The sequence below is a fragment of the Rhinatrema bivittatum genome, chromosome 2, assembly GCF_901001135.1.
Source record: "Rhinatrema bivittatum chromosome 2, aRhiBiv1.1, whole genome shotgun sequence".
Taxonomy (NCBI): domain Eukaryota; kingdom Metazoa; phylum Chordata; class Amphibia; order Gymnophiona; family Rhinatrematidae; genus Rhinatrema; species Rhinatrema bivittatum.
This window is the reverse complement of record NC_042616.1, coordinates 778438293-778458391: the sequence shown is the minus strand read 5'-3', so window position 1 is coordinate 778458391 and position 20099 is coordinate 778438293. Positions and strand designations below refer to the sequence as shown.

Sequence of the window (20099 nt, the reverse complement as noted above, 5' to 3'; positions counted from 1 at the left end):
TTTCCCCTCAGCAGTTCTGGTACAATATAACCTCCTTTGGTAGTGGTGGCTGTTCCACAGGATCCCTCTTGCCTCTCACTCTCTTCCCAGCATCCAGCCTCCTGTCTTCTTCTCCCCTTTTCCCAGAATCCTCCTGCCTCCTTCCCTCCTCCGCATCATCTGCCCGCCCCATGCCTCCTTCCCTCATCTGCTCCTTTTCCCAATATCCATCCCCCCTTCATCCATCCTCCTTGTATCTCTCTCTCTCTCTCTCTGCCCAATCCACAAGTAATTGCCAGGTTCTTGGGGCCTGGTTTGGCCTCTGTTGGAAACAGGATGCTGGGCTTGATGGACCCTTGGTCTGACCCAGTATGGCATGTTCTTATGTTCTTAAGTCTGTAGAGTCACTGGATGTGTGTGCCTTCCATGATTGTAAATCTTTGTAGTTTCCTAAAGCATGAAAGGGTTTTTGTTTGGTTTTTTTTTAAGGGAAAGAAGAGATTTTATACATTCTCTGTGCTGCTTTCCCCACCTCATTGTTTCCTGTGGAGCAGGGATGCATAAGTATTTAAGGGTATATTTAAATAAGGCAGAATGCTGATTCACGGTGGATGTTTTGAGCTTTTTGAGGAACTTTGACCAAGTCTGAGAAAGGAAAGGGAGTAGATTCAATAGACAGAAGCCCAGTTGGTGAGCGATAACAGCAGAGCCCACTGATATAGAGGCCTGCGGTCTTGGGTAGCTTTAGCTTTAAAACATGAGAATGCATCCTGAATGAAACAGCAGACAGACATGAGAAAAAGTTGATTAGACACAAAGCAGGAAGGATTAGACACAAAGCAGGAAGGATGCAGAGCATCCAAAGGAGGAGATAAGTCATCCCAGGATAGGAATATAAGAGTAGTGGATCAACCACAAAGTTTATGGAACCCTCAAGAGAAAGTGAAGATGATTCAGAATAGAAATGGTTAACTAGGACTGAAAGGTGAGATGAGAACCAACTGTAGATGTGACCAGAAAAGTCCTGAACTCAGGGAACTGAAAGGAGAGTGGCATGGTCCAGCCATGTCAAATGCAGCCGAAACACTGAGCAAGATGAGGATAGTAGAGGAATTTGGAAAGAGCAGTCATATGGCAGTGCTTAAAGCGATGGCAAGAGGACGGAGCTGGAGAAGTGGACAGCCTCGAAACCGGACTGAGGAATCAAAAGCATTAGAGGATGGCAGAAAATCAAGGCTCTGCTGATAGCTGATAAAGAAGAGCACTCTCAAAAAATCAGTCAGTTGTAAATTTCCTGGTATCGCATCATAAAAAAAAGCAAATGAGGGGAGTCAAATTTTTTGCGATAAAAAGTATATATTATTCACTTATATTCCACCTTTCATGACTAGTCAGCCCATTCAAAGTGGACTACGTTCAGATACTGAAGGTTTTTCCCTGTCCCCAGAGGGCTTACAATACAATCTAAGGGCCTGATTTACTAAGTCTTTTCTCCCCTTCTGTGTCTTTGAGGAAAAAAGCTTAGTAAATGAAGCAGTAAGTTTAGTACCTGAGGCAATGGAGGGTGAAGCGACTTGCCCAGGGTCACAAGGTGTGACTGAGCTACCGTACTTGTTATAGCAATTCAAAAGTCACCCAGCTTCGACCAGGGAGATGTAGAGAAGGAGTGATCATTGCCTGACAGAACCAATTTTATTGCTACTGCAGAGAGCTTGATCCTTCGCCCCTGCTCTCCTCACCGGCATCCCATCTTCTGGTAATGTTAGCTTTATCAGTGGCATACCGGCACATGCAGACAGGAATACGCTCTCATGCTACGCTGTGTGCCTGCTGCTGTGACAGCTGTCAATGCTGGTTGGCGAGAGGGCAAGGAAGGAGGAGGGAGCAGAGAGAATCAGGGGTGTGAGGAGGAGCAGGCTCTCTGCAGCAGTAGGATTGGCTATGCCAGGCCACAGCTGCTTCTTCCCTTCTCCCTGCACGGCCTCCATTCTCACTGCAGCTGGTGAAGAAGAGAGAATTGGAAAAGAGAAACGAGAACATGGGGGGGGGGGGGGGGGGGGAGCTGGAATGGGAAGTGAGCACAGAAAACCTGGAAAGGGGGGAGAGGGTGAAGATAGAACCTAAAGGTGGAGGAGGTGAGATGAGAGAACCTGGATAGGGAGAAGGAAAGGGAGAGCTTTGGTGGCAGAAGGGAGAATTGAGAGGAGAACCTGGAAGGGGGAGAGGAAAGATAAGAGGATAAGAACCTGAAAGAGGGAGACGGTAGAGAAAAGGAGAACCTGAAAGGGGGGCAGTAGGACAGGACAGGAATCTTACAGGAAGAAGAAGCAAGAGAGAGCAGAGGTGGGATTATATGAGGGCGAGAGGAAGGTAGAGGGTGAGATGGGGAAGAGAATTAAACAGATAATGGAAGAGAGAGGAACAAGTGAACGATGGATCGAAGTATGAATAGGACATTTCAAAGACAGAGAAGAAGATGGCAGGGAGAGAGAGTACGCCTACTTTTTCCCCATTTCAGTCCCTGTTTAACAGTGGCCAATCTAGGTCACAAGTACCTGGCAAGATGCCAGACTGTACACCGATCCCATGCTGCTATCACACATTGGGAAGCAGTGGCTATCCCTTAAGTCTGCTTGGTTAATTAACAGTTTATGGACTTCTCCAGGAACTTGTCCAAACCTTTTTGAAACCCAGCTATGCCAACTGCCTTAACCACAGAGAGGAAAGAAAGCTGCGGAGGAGAAAAAGAAGGGGGAACTAGATGAGGTTTGATGATGTTAAAAAGGGAGCTAGATGGAATGAGCAGAGGGGTGTCCATCCCGCTAAATCAAAATATGAAGGCCGCCCAAGACAGCTTACGACAAAATGCACAAGGCTGCAGAAGACAAAAATGGAGAGGAGGGTTTGGGAAAGCAAAGAGGAAGATTAGAAGATAGTAGGGGGAGAAGAAATGACAGAAAAGCAGGATTATCAGGAGGAAAAAAAATGAAAAGCCAACAAAACCATGAGGAAAAGAAGATGGAGAGAGAAAATGGGTGTGAGAATAGTAAGTGTGGGACTAATGATTAAAACTCTGAAACTGTGAGGTTTCTCGCTTTGATCCATTTCTCGCTTTGATCGATTTCTTATCAGCATCCCCATTAAGGGGCCGATTTTAAATTTTGTGCGCGTGGGGTACATTTGTGCCCGCTACCCGGTGAGCACAAATGTACACCCGGATTTTGTAAAATGTGCGCGCTACTGTGCGCATGTTATAAAATCCAGAGTCGGCGCACGCAAGGGGGTGCACACTTGTGCACCTTGCGAGCGCCGAGCCCTAGGGGAAGCCCGATGGCTTTCCCTGTTCCCTCCAAGGCTGCTCCAAAATCCCTCCAAGGCCGCTCCGAAATCGGAGCGGCCTTGGAGGGAACAGGGAAAGCCATCGGGCTCTGAAATCGGAGTAGCCTTAGAGGGAACGTTTTTTTTTGGTCCCCCCCACCTTTCCCTATCTAACCCACCCCCAAGCCTACCTAAATCCCACCCTACCTGGCGCACCGGCTTGCTGCCGGGGCGCCAGGCCCCGACACAGGCCGCTTTGTCAGGGCACTTGGCCACACCCCCGGACTGCCACCACGCCCCCAGACCGCCCCCCCGGGCCACGGCCCCGCCCACAGCCTGCCCCCAAACAGCCCATTTTTTTGAAAACCCGGGACATATGCGCGTCCCGGGCCGGCACGCGCCGCCGAGCCTATGCAAAATAGACTCGGCACGCACAAGGGTAGGTTTTCGGGGGTTATGCGCGTAACCCTTTGAAAATCTACCCCTTTATTTGTTTAGTAGGACAGAGTAGCGGATGGTAAAATATCTGTGGGTTGTGCTCTAAGCTGCTTGTCAGGGTAGGGCGGAATATACATTATTTTAAATAAATACAATATTTTTGTATGTGCGTGCGCTCCCCTTTACAACTGCTATGTCTAGCTGCTCACAACTTTGTGTCAAGGTAAATCCTTGGAGGGGTTCTGCCACTTTTCAAACTTGGTGAGTGATTCGGTAGCTGTCGGGGAGGGGGCAAGCAGCGTATGGGGCCATTGAACCAAAACTGTCTAGGACGTTACACATTCTACTTATTATACTTTGTCGTGGTGGCGCACCCTTTGGATCCTTTTGTATTTTTGATTTGTTCATTTTGGGCTGGATTTTAAAAGCCCTACGCGCATAAATCCCATGGCCTTATGCGCACCGGGCCTATTTTAAAAAGGCCCTGCCATGCGCGCAAAGTCCCGGGATGCGTGTAAGTCCCGGGGCTTCGGGAAAGGGGCAGGGAGGGGGCGGGGTGGGGTTAGAGGCCCCTGGCACAGTGGCCATTTGCTGCTGTGCTGGGGGATCGCGTGCCAGCAGGCTACCGGCGCATGCAACCTGCGCCTGCTTCAAGCAGACGCAAAAGGTGAGATAACCTTTTTTGGGGGGTTAGGATAGGGCTAGGGGGTGGTAAGGTTAGGGGAAGGGGTAGGAAGAATAGATTAGGGGGTAGTGAAGTTCCTTCCTAGGCCGATCCTAAATTGGAGCGGCCTGGGAGGGAATGGGGGAAGGCTGCGGGTGTCGGGGTGTGCAAGTTGCACCCCCTTGTGTGCCCTTAATATGCGTCCCCTTGTGCACGCCGACCCCCAATTTTTTTAACATGCACCTTTTAAAATCTACTCCTTTATGTATAACATTATCCAGACTCTTGCGTTTCATTTTAACATCTGCTTGCGGGTATTCCTCTGTTGCCATCTTTCTGTTACTGTGCTTTTCCTGCCATTTCCTCTCATGCTTGCATCCCTTAGTCAACTCTTCCCCATTCAATAGTACTAGCTAGTCTTGCAGTTCCCCACAGCTTTTCTAGCTAAATCCGTCCTCCATGCAACCAACCATGCTCAGCTGTGTTGTTACCGACAGGCACACACTCCTTTGTCATAGGATCGCAGATATCAAGTGGTTACACCCAGGAATAATGCACTTTCAAAGTAAGACATGATTTTTAATAGGCTCTGAGTTCATTCCATGCTGAAAAAGTTTCAAGTGAGTGACATGGAACACTGGATTTTAGTACTTTTCTGTTACAGAAAGGCAGGTTTATCATGACTCAGTTTGTATTAGTCCTTTTTCCTCAAAAGCCTGTGATTTCGCTAAAACATATTGTGAGGGACAGAGAAATATCTACAGCACCTGAAAGCAAGCCACTTAGAAGGTGCTGACCAGTCTTGAAAAGCAGAACATAAATTAAGGGCCGGATTTTATAAATTAGCGCGATCGCGTACTTTTGTTCGCGCACCAGGCGCGAACAAGAGTATGCGGGATTTTAATAGATACGTGCGTAGTCGCGCGTATCCATTAAAATCCGGGGTCGGCGCGCGCAAGGCTGCCCAAAATCGGCAGCCTGCGTGCGCCGAGCCGCGCAGCCTGCCTCCGTTCCCTCTGAGGCCGCTCCGAAATCAGAGCGGCCTCGGAGGGAACTTTCCTTCCACCCCCCCACCCCGCACCTTCCCTTCCCTAAACCCCCCCCCCTACCTTTGTCGGCAAAGTTACGCCTGCTGGAAGCAGGCGTAACTTTGCACACGCCGGCGGGCTGCCCCGCTCCGAGTTCCGGTCCCGGGGGCTGGTCCGGAGGCCGCGGCCACGCCCCCGGAATGCCCCAGGCCGAAACCACGCCACGGCACCGCCCCCAAAACGCCGCGTCACGCGCAACAAACCCCCCAAAACGCCCCTCCAAGCAAGCACCGGGATTTACGCACGTCCTGGGGCTTGCGCGCGCCGCCGAGCCTATGCAAAATAGGCTCGGCACGTGCAGCGGGGGGTTTGGGGTAGGTTTTCGGGGGGTACGCGCGTACCCCTTTGAAAATCTACCCGCTAACGATTAAATTAAACTATCTGCTTTAAGGCAATAGCTCTATTGAGCCCATATCAGTTAAGGTTTTATTTCTCTCAGTTCTTTCACAGAGAATAAATACCCTCAACCACTTAGTCTCTGTGCCTCACTTTTAATCTTATGTTCTATTTACTTATTCTGTACATTTTTTCACTCAGCATTCTCTGGTACAGTGGTTTTCAGCCTTTTTCCCATCGTGACATATCTGATGGACAATGCTCACATACTCCTCCTATTAGGAAAACAGAAGAAGCCAGGCTGCTACAGAGCCCTACACAGAAACTTCATGCCAGCAGAAAACCTCACCTGAATCACATGTGCTGACCCTCACCTAACAAAGAATAAAGAGACCAAAACGCATAACTAGAAGCATGCAGACCAAAACTGAACTGGAAACCCCAACAAGCCAGAGACTCTGTATGCAGTGCAATAAAGGAAAAAGAGATGTCACTAGTCCTCATAAAAAAAAAAAAAATAAAAAATCAGGAATTATAAAATCAATAGCAGTAAATCCATACTAATAAAAAGAACAGATTATTTCAAAACCGCTGATGAATGGAATATCCAATAATTAAAATCTCAAATAAAAAATTTCCAGACACCAATAAAATATATCAAAATAGCAGACACAAAGACCAAATAATTAAAAATAATAAGGATAAAAAAAAAATGTTCTACTCTCCATACCTGGGAATGTTGTATTTCCAGGTGCATTGAGATAAATTAGCAGAAGGCGTGAAGGAAAGGGGTGGTTTGCTTGCAACTTTCTCCTGTTACGGTCGTGGACCCTTGGGCCGGCTATGACAGTGGATGGTATGCTGTGGAGGACCACAGCGAGCGTCAGAGCATGGAAGAGCCTCGGAAGAAGCTTCACCACCGGAAGTCCGAGGGCCCGCCAGGAGGAGCCCGTAGGGACCTGAACCTATTGGACTTTAGGTGGAATCCTATGTGACCAAGGATCCAAGCTGCGGCCGAAGAGATGGGCGAAGGACGGCTGGGCCCAGGTAGCTGAAGAGTCTTCACCCTCAGAAGCTCGCGGCTCCCCGGGAGGAGCCCGTGAGAGCCTGAGCCACTGGGACTTAGGAGAATCCTCTGGGCCAGCAAGTACCGGATACCTGAGATGATGGGAGAAGCCGAAGTCGGACTCCAAGAGCGAAGCCGGGTCAGAAGCCAGGAGTCAGAGATCCAAACCAAGTCAGGGACGAAGGCAGAAGACAGAGTCGTAGGACGGAGCCGGGTCAGAAGCCAGAGGTCAGAAGACAATACCAAGCCAGGAACGGAAGCTGAAGACAAAGTCATGAGATGGAGCCAGGTCGGAAGCCAGAAGTCAGACGCCAATTACCAAAATCAGGAGGCGGAAGCTGAAGACAAGTCAGGAGACGAAGCCGGGTCGGAATCCAGAAGACAGAAATCTAGGGACTACAGCAGCAACTAGACACTCAGATAAACTGAGGAACCTCGTTGCAAGACCCCGTCCTGTTGGAGCTGCAGGGTTTAAATACCCTGCAGCGTCTGACGTCATCCGGGGCGTCCCCTCTTGTCTTCCCGCACTGGCCCCTTTAAGAATCCAGCCCCTGGGCGCGCACACGCCTAGGGGGCGGGGCCGAGGGCGTCGGGCCAGCGGTGTCTTCCTCACACAGGGAGAGCCGCGGCAGGCCGCGAATCAGGCCAACATGACCTAGGAGGCATCTGTGCGGGCCGGGCCAGCCCGGAGGTAAGAGAAGGGACCGGGGCACAGCCCGGTCCTGTAACAGTACCCCCCCCTCCTATGCTCCCTTCCTGGGGGTCCGGGCTTGGCAGGATGAGCCAAGTGAAACTGAATGAGGAGGGACTTGTCCAGGATATGAGAAAAAGGTTCCCAGGAATTCTCCTCCTGGCCATCCCTGTCCCAGGAGAGGAGGTACTCCCACCGGCGACGGTGGTACCAATCCTTTACTGTATAGGTGATGTTGGCATCAGCTTCAGCGGGGGTAGGTTCCGGAGGTGTGGCATGGAATGTGGAGAGCACCACCGGCTTAAGCAGAGACACGTGGAACACGTTGTGGATCCTCAGGGTGGACTGCAGCCATAGCCGATAGGAGACTGCCTCCATCCGCTCCACTACCATGAATGGGCCAATGTACCTGGGGGCCATAGAGGGAGTCCGCAGGTGGATGTTCCTGGAACTCAACCAAACTCTCTGCCCTGGAAGGAAGGTCGGAGCAGGCCGTCGTGAGCATCGGCAGAAACCACACTGCCACCGACCCCCCACTCCTCCTAGGAAACCCCCACAATTCAATCCCACCCAGACTCCCCCTGAGCAACAAGCCACTCCTGCAGCCCCGACTACACCCAGGGAGTAGAAAAACCCAGAAAGACGACATTAGACTGTGGCGTCGCACCCCCAGAGTGGCGCCCTGAGAGCCGCCCCTCTAGAATCTCTCCCTACAGTTCAGACCCGACATCATGCAAACAATTAAGATTCCATCGATGAACCCTACACCCACAAGACGACCACCTATGAGACCTCGAAACCTGGTAAACATCACTATCAATAACTCCATAAAATTCTTGACATGCATCATGTTCCTACTCAAACTCTCAATCCCTCTCAAAAAAATTAATTCTAATCACGGACTTACTTCACAATACAAATCCAGACTTCATTGCGATCACTGAAACCTGGCTAAAAAAAATCTGACAATGTACTAACTAACCAAAAAAAACGCAGAGGAGGAGGTCTAATGTTTTGCGATGAAACTTATCTCCAACTTTCTCCCACCCCAATACGAAGTCGCCCTATTCGATTCCACCAAACTCCAGATCTACCTAGTTTACTGCCCCCCCCCCCCCCAAACTACTAGTCAACATCATCTCCCCTCTAATAGAATTCTTCGTATCAACGATCAATCACAAAAAACCCACAATTATACTCGGAGATTTCAATATCCACACTGACGAATCACCACCATCACACACCACTCAAACTCTACTAGATGCACTTGCAGCCCTCAATTTCACACAATTAATACACAATCCAACACATAAAGCAGGCCACACACTAGTCCTGATATTCACCAATGATAAACTCCGATCAAACCCCACTATATCCAACACACCAGTACCATGGACCGACCACCATCTCATAAAATGCCAAACTCTAGTGGAATCAAGTAATAACCCAGAAACAAGTATGAAGCCTTACGATTCATTGTATAATACTGTTATATTGTTTCACTTATTTATTGTTCCACATAATTTTTGTTCCATTGTTTCCACATAATTTATTTAATTTATATGCATTTTGTTCTTCTACCGGCCCCTTCGGCCTCTTTGTTTGTTTTTTTCTCCCCTCCCCACATCCTGTTCATTGTAATTTCCACCTGCTCGCAGTTATTATGTAAACCGGCATGATGTTCCATACTAATGTCGGTATATAAAATTTTTTAAATAAATAAATAAACAAACATCCCATGCTCATTCAAATACAGACCTCCATTTCCCCTAGAACCCCTACAACAAGAAGTCCTAAGAGGGTTCAACAACGCCCAACAATACATTCTCATCTTACTAGATCTATCCGCAGCATTCGATAAGGTTGACCACAAAATCCTGATTCAAAGACTAACTGAAATTGGCATAACAGGAAATACATTAGCCTGGTTTTCATCTTTCCTCCGAAACAGAACATTCCAAGTAGACATTAACAACTCCCTCTCAGATTCAATCCCTCTCGAAACCGGAGTACCACAAGGATCTGTTCTTTCTGCCACCCTGTTCAACATTTATATCCTACCACTATGCCAACTACTATCAAATCTCGGCATCACCTATTACCTGTACGCTGATGACTTCCAACTAATCATCCCCGTAGCAAGCACTGTAGAGAATGCCCTTAAACTCTCAACCACATATCTAATCAACATAAAAAATACCCTAAATCAAATGAAACTATGCCTGAATATGGACAAGACCGAATACATACTACTTGAAAGAAAAAGCTCAACAAACCCTCCCAAAAACACAAGTCTAACTGACAACACAATAATCACACTAAGAGAAAACATGAATTGATATGTTATGCTTGAGATTTTAGTTATAGAACTGTAGAGATGTTTACAACATTATATGCACTAATAATATCTAGTACTGTTGTTTTGGTTTCTGTGAAACTAACACTTGTCTGCAATGTATGGTTTTATGTTGTAATATGTATGTACTTTTGTATATCGCCTAGGCCTTTTTAAGTGTTAGGCGATTAATAAATTTTAATAAATGAAATGAAATGAAGGACCTGGGTATATGGCTCGACCCCGAACTGAGTTTCAAAGAACACATAGCCATGAAAGCCACAGAGGGTTTCTACAAATTCGCAATACTTAAATGTCTTAAACCTCTTCTAAACCAACCCGAATTCAGAATAATACTTCAATCCCTAATTTTCACATGCTTTGACTACTGCAACTCACTTCTCTTAGGACTCTCCAAAACAACCAAACAACCTCTCCAAATACTACAGAACGCCACAGCTAGAATTCTCACCGGCCACAAAAGAACAGAACACATCACCCCTATACTAAAAGATCTGCACTGGTTACCCATCGAAAAACGAATAGAATACAAAATGCTTGCCATCATTCACAAAACCACACACAACAAAACCCAACTGCCTAAATACATTATTCCAAAAGCACCATCCTCAACAAATACAAGATCAGCTAATAAAGCCTTACTTGCAATTCCACCTATCTCCACTGCAAACCTCACAACAGTCAGAGAAATAGCGACCTCAATCGCCGGACCTCACCTATGGAACTCGCTACCAGAAAACCTAAGGCTTCAAAATGACACAAAACTCTTCAAAAAGCTACTCAAAACATGGCTATTTCAACAAGCCTACAAAGATGGCATTGGTTAATTAGCCATTACCTTTAAATCTCTCATAGCAACACCATTCATCCCTTCCCCCCCCATCTCTCAAAAGGTTAAGTAGAATATACTGCCAATGTTATCAATGTCATCTATGCTTTGAATGTTAGCCAATACAAACATTACTATTATATTTATATATTTATGTCACCAATGTCCCGCACTCCATTATATTTATGTTATCTATGTTCAAAACTACCTGCTATAGTTTACCGCATCTCGCTGTTTCCTACCCTCAAGAAGCCTGTTACAGTTCCTGTCTGTTATAGTTACTGTCTTATGCTGTTTCCAATGTTCAATTGGCCTCTTATAGTTTACTGTATTACATTGTTAAAACTGTACACCAGAGTGAAGGACTTCTACAAACTTCGGTATATAAAAACTCTCAAATAAAATAAATAAAAAAATAAATGGGAAAAACAAGGAACGATGGTGGCGGGTGTCGATGGAAGACGGGCACTGAGGCACTGCCACCACAGGGGAACTGACCGTGAAAGGAAACTTACCTGAACGCTGAAAACCCTAACTAGGCGCACTATGAGGAGGCACCGAGAGGGACCCGATGACGGATCGAAGAAAAGGCAGCAAAAAAACTGTAAAAAAAAAGATGTTTTCCCTGAGGCAAAAGCTAAAAGCTTTAGAGCTCAATCAAACCACGAGGCTCACAGCTCCTCGGAAAAAAAAAACTGAAGAGGGACCTCACGTGCAGGGGAGCTTTAGGGCATACTGTGTGCCTAGTCAAGGTTTCTAGAAACTTTGGCACAAGTTTTCCACATTGGGCTCCATCTTTGATATCACCCATGTGTGAGGACTACCATTCTGCTTGTCCTCTGAGAATGTTTTGTAGCATAAATTCCTTGTAGGGGTGTGCAGTTGTCTGGAAACATGAAAATACCAACGACATACATTGTGTTATTTCATGTCATTTTCAAATGAATAAAAAAAAATTGTGTTCCATGTTTTCAGATTTAACACATTTAATGGTTTTAGTACACATTGAAACCCGAAAATGACACAAACGTTTTTGTTGTGTATACTCCTAATTGCTAGTAGTCACACTGGTCCTGGTGAAAACTGAAAGTACTGCAACTTGTATAGAATCTTGTGGACTATGTTCCAAACTTTGCATAGATGATTCTATGCATGTCATTTTCAAAGCATTTAGACATATACACTAAAAGTGAAAAAGCTTTTAGGAATTGAAAGTTCAGTGTTGTAGGATACCAATGTTAATAGAAATTATTTTCAATATCTCGAGAGACAACTATGTACATATATTAAAACCTAGATGTCAATTAGAATTTTATTTGATTTGCACAAATTCCTCTTCAATCACATCTTATACTTTTTTAATAGAAAAGAAAAAGTAGGGCATGGAGAGTAAGCAGAATTGTTTTAATAAACAATTTTACATACAGTACCTTATATATCAAACAGTGTTTGCAAATTTAAATAAGTTTTGAATGTACAGTGGCTTGTACTATTATCAAAGGTAAATTCAAGTTTCCTGTGTCAGTTCTAAATGCATTTTATACAGATGACTGGAACTGAAATAGCAGGGAGGCATAAATGTTCAAGTATCATAATGTCCTCAGTTAAACAGCCTCTTTATAACAGTCATTTTTTCTTTTTCTTTTTTTGATTTTTCTTTGTATTTTTTTGTCTTTTTTATTTTTTTTTACAAATGTCAAAACCTGTACATACATTTAAGAAAGTGTTAAAAGGTAACATTTTACATGTTAACCATCATTATTTATATAGCCTACAGTAATAAAACTAGACATGTGTACATATAAACATGTATATTATTTATATATGTATATTTATATATATAATGCACTGGTGCAGTGACAACATACATGAGCACAGAGATATAGAAAACCTGGGCTCAAAATCCAGCAAGGGCTAGTGTATCAACTGAGTTGCCTTTGGTTTCTAAAGTTTGCCGATTTATGACTGTAGCTTAAAAATGTATAAAAATACTTTAGAATGCATCTACCTCTAATGTGTACCCTAGTGGTTCTGCACTGTTGCTCACAATCAGAGACAGATTTTCTGCTCTTGTCATTCCTCATTCCAGCTGAGGTTATATTTATGCTTCAAAGGGGTATCACTAAGCAAAGGACAAACAGTACTCAATTCGAAATACTGCAATAAAATATATTTTTTAAAAAAACCTTTTATATAAACAATAAGCTTGGACTGCTGGTACCACGTACAATTTTAAAGTCTTCCATGAAATTTGTATTTACTTCAATTCTTCTGACACTGGTAGTGATATCATTTGGCACATCTGATTACCACTGTACATGCCACTCATATATGCAAATTACTATACTGTATGATATTTTTAAAATGTTGCTTATTTGAAGGGCACATTTCTGACTACTTGTTTTCTTAAAGGGGAAGTTGGTGACCTCATTTTATGAACAACTTTCAGACAAGGAAATAACGGAACTCCTAGCACCAAACATTCTGTCTGGTACATCAATTCTCCTGAGATGGCATGAATCTCTTCTTTTCTGTCCATTTTTCAATAATGTTATTGAAAAGCTTAATAGTAATTTTGCTTCCCTTAAATTTTTTTTGGCCTATCTGATTTGCAGATTTTGTATTTTTCTAAGTCTTTCCCTCACAGACTGCACAATAACAAAAACACTGCATTAAACAGCTTTTCTGAACTGTTAGAACCAACAGCCTGATTGATAAGAAATCATTTTCTTACTTTCAATAAAATGTTTCATCTCAAAACATGGCAGAATAAATGAGGTATCCATTGTATATCAAAGCTCAGTCATGGAATCCTTTATCACAGTTGTAATAGACAACAGCTTGCAACTGGTCAAACTGGTTATTCCTTTTCTTTTCCAAGCTTTCACATCTATACTATTATGGCGGCATAGGACTTGCAATGTCTCTTCTTCAAACATTGCAGTGGATAATTATAATAATAAAAAGTCATGTTTCTAAGCCATCCTATCCTTCTGTTCTTTATCCCTTATGTCATACGGAGCAGAGAGCGGCTATCTGTTGTACTTTCCCCATGTCTGTTAAGAGCTGTTTGATTCGACGCTTCAATTGAGGCAGTCTCGCAAGCGGATCTGGAGGCTCCAGTTCTCCAGTGAAATCTAACCAGCTTTCCAAAACTAGAACAAAATAAAATATACATATAAAATCAAAACAGAAAAACATCACATTTATCCCTACAGAATTATTAAATAATCTGTTGAATGGTAAAGATTCAGATATGGTATTTAAGTTGACTACATAAAAAAGTATCTGCAGGTTAGCAGCAGAATAGGAGAAAAATGAGACCAGAAGTAATAAGAGACTAGTAAATTATTTGCCTAACCTTAAAATGTTCTTAATTTAGGTATTTCACAGTAGGGTAGCAAATTCAAGCATTAACAATTTTCCACAACAAATTTAAAGTGCACTCAAATTACCATGGCATGACTTAAATTTTGTCAATCATACAGATGAGTACAAAAAACATCTGATAAACAAGTTTCTCAAATTCAAAGCCTTTACAACATTGGCATCTTTCCCATTCAATTTCCTTAGACTTACATGTAAAACATTCTATAATGAGTCCATCATAACACCCTACGAGTACTTTGTTATTTTTGTGTAAAGCGTTTTGAAAATTCAGCCCTATTGAGTGGATTTTCAAGAGTCGTGTAAAAAAGTAGAAGTTTTCAAAAACCCAGTTTTATGCGTGTAAATCACTTTGAAAATTCAGCATTAAGCATCTTTACTGTGGATCAAATTTTCAAATGAAAGAAATTACCATCAACTTCCTTTTCAATAAGATCCATTCGGCTGGTAACTTCATTTTGTACGTTTTCTATGTGGGTCAAGAGATTAAGCTGCCATTGAAGATGGGAGTCCATTTGCTCTCCTGCCTCTTTTTCATTAAAAACAATCATTCTATTTCCTTCTGATGAATTCTTGCCCATACATACAACAAAACAAAAAAAAGTCAGTAGGTTTCCATGATTATACATTTTAATTCTACATGCATAATATAAAATAGAGAAATATTACATTCATCCAAACACAAGGCTTATCCTTTAACATAAACAGTATCATGCTTTATTATAACAATATCAAAAAAACCTATGGAGTGAATTTTCAAAGGAGTTGCATGAGTAAACACATATATGACCAATTTTCAAAAGTCCATTTACACATGTAAAACCTTTTGACAATTCAGCCCTATGGAGTGAATTTTCAAAGCAGTTACATGTGTAGTAGAAATAATATTCAAAAGTTCATTTGCGTGTGTAAAACCCAGTTTTACACACATATCCTTTTGAAAATTCAGCCCTATCTTTTCAAAAATTTGAATATTGGAGAAATTACTTACCTGATAATTTCGTTTTCCTTAGTGTAGACAGAAGGACTCAGGACCAATGTGTATAGTGTACTCCTGTTAGCAGTTGGAGACAGATCATATTTCAATCTGACGTCAGCCCCTAGTACATATACCCCTGCAAGAAGTGCAGCTCTTCAGTATTCTCCTCGAAAAGCATTGTGGATATATGTGTGACTGTCTGATTGATTAACTTAATATTATGATTAACTTGAATAACTTGGTTAAAACGTTAAAACTTGATTAACTTGATTACTTGAACTGGTTGATTGATTATAGCTGGAGACCGCCAGTGTACTCAACCAGAAAGTGTTGATACCCGGCAGGGTGGATGCCCTAGGGAAATGATAGGTGTATTACCTTTGAATCATTTGAAAGACCATGCATGACGGCAGCCAAGTGTGGGATGCTGAGTCCATCGGTCTACACTAAGGAAAATGAAATTATCAGGTAAGTAATTTCTCCATTTCCTAGCGTGTTGCAGATGGACTCAGGACCAATGGGATGTATAAAAGCTACTCACGAACCAGGTGGGAGGCTGGCCTTGACCCACTTAGTATTGCGCTTGCAAATGCCGTGTCCTCCTGAACCTGAACATCCAGACGGTAGAATCTGGAGAAGGTATGGATGGAGGACCACGTTGCCGCCCTGCAGATCCCGGCAGGTGACAGTATTCTAGTTTCTGTCCAGGATACCGCCTGGGCTCTGGTAGAATGGGCCTTGACCTGTAAAGGTCAAGGCCCATTCTACCAGATAGTAGTTTGTCGGCTTCTACGTAGGCTGCCTTGATGACTTCCTTGATCCAGCGGGCAATGGTTGCCTGCAAGGACGCTTCCCCTTGTCTCCTTCCGCTGTGAAGGACGAAAAGGTGGTCCGTTTTTCGTTTGGGTTCCGACATTTCCAGGTATCTGGATAGGAGTCTGCCGACGTTGAGGTGGCGTAGACTACGGGCTTCTTCCGAATTCTTCAAGCCATCCATCGTTGGTAGTGAGATGGTTTGGTTAAGGTGGAAGTGTGAGACCACTTTGGGGAGGAAGGATGGCACCGTGAGTAGTTGGATGGACCTCGGCGTGAGTCTGAGAAATGGCTCACGGCAGGACAGTGCTTGTAGTTCCGAGATGTGGAGGAGGGACAGGCCTCGGAGGGGTCTGAAGGCGGTTCCCGCTAGGAACTCCAAGACAAGATTGAGGTTCCACAGAGGTACCAGCCACTTTAGTGGTGGACGAATGTGTTTGACTCCTTTCAGGAAGCGTGATACTACTGGGTGAGAGGCTATGCTGTCGCCCTCGCTCCTGGAGCCGTAGCATGACAATGCAGCAACCTGTACCTTGATGCAGTTGAGGGACAGACCCTTCTGTAGTCCATTCTGTAAGAATTCCAGGATCACGGGAACTTTAGAGGAGTGTGGCTTGATGTTGTGGTCTTCGCACCAGGCCTCAAATACTCTCCAGATCCTTATGTACGTTAGTGATGTGGAGAACTTGCATGCTCGGAGGAGAGTGTCTATTACTGCCCCCGAGTATCCGCTTTTTCTTAGGTGGGCCCTCTCAATGGCCAGACCGTAAGAGAGAATTGAGCTGGGTCCTCGTGGAGGATCGGACCTTGTTGTAGCAGGTCTCTGTGTGGAGGCAGAGGTAGTGGGTTCCCTGCCAGTAGTCTTCTCATGTCTGCGTACCAGGGTCGTCTTGGCCAATCCGGAGCCACCAGAACTAGTCCCCTGTGTCGTATCTTGTGAATGATTGCGCCCAATAAGGGCCACGGCGGGAAGGAGTATAGCAGGGTCCCCAGTGGCCAGGTCTGTACCAGGGCATCGATCGCTTGGGACTGCGGTTCCCGCCTGCGGCTGAAGTATATGGATACTTGAGCGTTGGATCTGTTTGCCAGAAGGTCCATGTCTGGGGACCCCACAGACTCACTATCCATCTTGAAGGCTGTGGACGACAGCTTCCATTCTCCTGGGTCTAGACTTTCCCTGCTGAGGAAGTCTGCCGTGATGTTGTCTTTCCCGGCGATGTGGACGGCGGAGATCTCCTGGAGGTTTGCTTCCGCCCACGCTATCAGGAGGTCTATTTCTAGGGACACCTATTGGCTTCTGGTTCCACCCTGTCGGTTGATGTAGGCCACTGTCGTAGCATTGCTCGACATTACTCTGACCGCTTTGTCTCGAAGTCTGTGAGCGAACCGCAGACAGGCTAGTCTGACTGCCCGCGGTTCTAGGCGGTTGATGTTCCATCCCGCCTCTTCTGCGTTCCACTGCCCTTGGGCGGTTAACTCCTCGCAGTGTGCTCCCCATCCTTGTAGAATGGCATCTGTGGTGAGCAGGGTCCAGGTTGGGGAGGATAGTCTTGATCCCCTGCTCATGTGGCTGGTCTGCAGCTACCACCGTAGCTGAATACAGACTCTGCCCGGGAGTGGTAGGCATACGATGTAGTTCTGGGACCGCGGGCTCCACCGTGATAGAAGTGAGCGCTGTAGGGGCCTCATGTGGGCTCGCGCCCATGGCACAACTTCCAGTGTGGATGCCATCAGCCTGAGGACTTGCAGGTAATCCCATGCTGTGGGTCGAGGATCGTTCAGCAAAGTCTGCAACCGGTTCCACAGTTTTGATCTCCTTGTGGGGGTCAGGCTGATCTTGTCTTCCTTGATGTCGAATCGGACTCCTAAGTATTCCAGTGACTGTGAGGGCTGTAGGGAGCTTTTGTTTGTGTTGACCATCCATCCTAGGCTTTCCAGTAGCGTTATGACTCTGCTGGTTGCTTGGTGGCTTTCCTCCGGTGACTTTGCCCTGATCAGCCAATCGTCCAGGTAAGGGTGAATGAGGATTCCTTCCTTCCTCAGTGTTGCCGCCACCACTATTACCTTGGTGAACGTCCGGGGTGCTGTGGCTAACCCGAAGGGGAGTGCCCGGAACTGATAGTGACGATTCAGGACTTTGAAGCGATGAATTGGGATGTGTAGGTAGGCCTCCGAAAGATCCAGGGATGTGAGGAACTCTCCCGGTTGTATTGCACGTATCACGGATCGTAGGGTTTCCATGCGGAAGCGGGGAATCCTTAGGTGGCGGTTGACAGACTTGAGGTCCAGGATGGGCCTGAATGTACCCTCTTTCTTGGGTACGATAAAGTAAATGGAATAATGTCCAGTATTTATTTCTTGTGGAGGCACCGGGCTTATGGCCTCGAGGGGCAGAAGTCTGGACAGTGTAGCTTCCACTGCCATCTTCTTGAGGGGGTCATGGCAGGGGGATTCCACGAACTTGTCCAGAGGGGTTCGTAGGAAATCCAGGTAGAACCCCTCCCGAATGATGGCTAGGACCCACTTGTCCGAAGTTATCTCGACCCATCTGCGGTAAAATAGGGCTAGTCTGCCCCCTATGGCTTCCTCCCTTGGATGGGTCAGCTGAATCTCATTGTGGGGCGCAGCTGGGGCCTTACCCGAGCTGGCTCCCCTCTTGTTGTGCTTGTTCCGAAAGGACTGGTTCTTGCCCGTAGGGCGGGGCGCTCGATAGTTGCTCCTGTAAGGGTTGAAGCGCTGTGAACTTCTGCCGCTGGAGGGCCTAGGGAAGGACCGCTGGCTTCTCTTCGTCTTATCTTCTGGCAGGCGCGGTAATGGAGACTCGCCCCATTTGTTGGCCAGTTTCTCTAGTTCGCTGCCGAACAGGAGGGATTCCTTTGAAGGGCCATCCTTGTGAGGCGCGTCTTGGAAGATGTGTCGGCCGACCAACTTCGAAGCCAGAGTTGTCTCCTGGCCGCCACTGCAGATGACACTCCCCTGGCTGCTGTGCGCACTAGATCGGAGGCAGCATCCGTGAGGAATGATACTGCTGGTTCCATGTCTTCTCCCGGGGTGTTGTTCCTGGTTTGTGATCAGCAGGCCGCACCGTGGTGACATGTAGAGACATGGCTGCAACGTCAATGACTGTTTGAGGATGGATTCCAGGCACCGGTCATGTGCATCCTTGAGCGCCGCTTCTCCCTCCACTGGGATAGTAGTGCGCTTAGCGACCATGCAGACCATGGCATCCACTCTTGGGCATGCCAGAAGCTCTTTGGTCGCTGGGTCCAGGGGATACATGGCTACCAAAGCTCATCCCCCTTTGAATGTGGACTCCGGAGCATTCCATTCCAGGTCAATTAACTGTTCCCTGTACGTACCAGGATCAGTCCAGGACACCTGGGTTGTGACTCCGCACCAGTAGATGGAGACAGACTAAAACTTGTGGGCGGAGCCATATATGCCCCTGTGCCAGTCACAGCCCCTCAGTCTTACTCTGTCTCCAGTAGATGGTGCAGGTGCGGTCACAGCTCCTTCCTGCCCTGGTTCTGGTATTCCTTCAGGGTTGGTTATATTTTTCTTGATTTTAGGCCAGTTTAGGATAAGGCGTTTTTATTTGGGTTCTTTTACTAAATTGTCCCTGACGTCCCGTCCGCCCTGCCTCCCAGGGGGGTTGAGAGGTCCTGAGGGGACTACCCTCCCCCGGTTGAGGCCGCTGCTAGGGTCGAGGACCCGGCTATTCCAAGTAGCAGCGTCAGGGGTGACACCGGGGAGCCCGGTTTCTCACCCCTGCTGGATTAGGGCTCCAGGACCTTGGTCAGCGACAGGCCTTTTTTGTGTAAAAAAAAAAAAAAAAAAAAAGTGTTTTTTTATTGTGAGCCGGCTCTCTTGTTTCTTTGCGTCGCCACTCTCGGGGGGGGGCGCCGCTGACAGGGGGGAGGCCGTTCGCACTAATTTTATTTTGCTTACCTGCCGTTGCTCCCCGTCTTCGCGCCGTTTTCGCCGGCATGCCTCGCGGTTCGATTTGCCGGGCCTGCGGCTCGGCGCGCGCGCGTCTCTCACGCGACGGCCTTTGCGCGGCCTGCATCCCGGGCGATGAGGGGTCGTCCAGGGCGACTCGGGGGGCTCGGTTGCGACCCGCGCGAGCGCCGCTGAGCGGGGGGGGGCGCGATAGAG

The 20099-nt window shown here is 46.3% G+C and overlaps 2 protein-coding genes across 4 annotated transcripts in view; both read right to left on the bottom strand.

Moving 5' to 3' along the window:
- TG (thyroglobulin) overlaps nt 1-7973 on the bottom strand; it is a 422996-nt gene extending 415023 nt beyond the window's left edge. Inside the window, exon 1 of the mRNA XM_029587208.1 lies at nt 7803-7973. Coding sequence (XP_029443068.1) covers nt 7803-7973 — 171 coding nt within the window. The remainder of the gene's footprint in view (nt 1-7802) is intronic.
- Nucleotides 7974-12152: 4179 nt separating this feature from the next.
- The window catches only part of PHF20L1 (PHD finger protein 20 like 1), a 375592-nt gene continuing 367645 nt past the window's right edge, over nt 12153-20099 (bottom strand). For all 3 annotated transcript variants that reach the window (XM_029592049.1, XM_029592050.1, XM_029592048.1), the window contains exons 21-22: nt 14565-14724; nt 12153-13920 (exon numbers count right to left, since the gene is read on the bottom strand). In XM_029592049.1, coding sequence (XP_029447909.1) covers nt 13778-13920; nt 14565-14724 — 303 coding nt within the window. In that variant the 3' untranslated portion in view covers nt 12153-13777. The remainder of the gene's footprint in view (nt 13921-14564; nt 14725-20099) is intronic.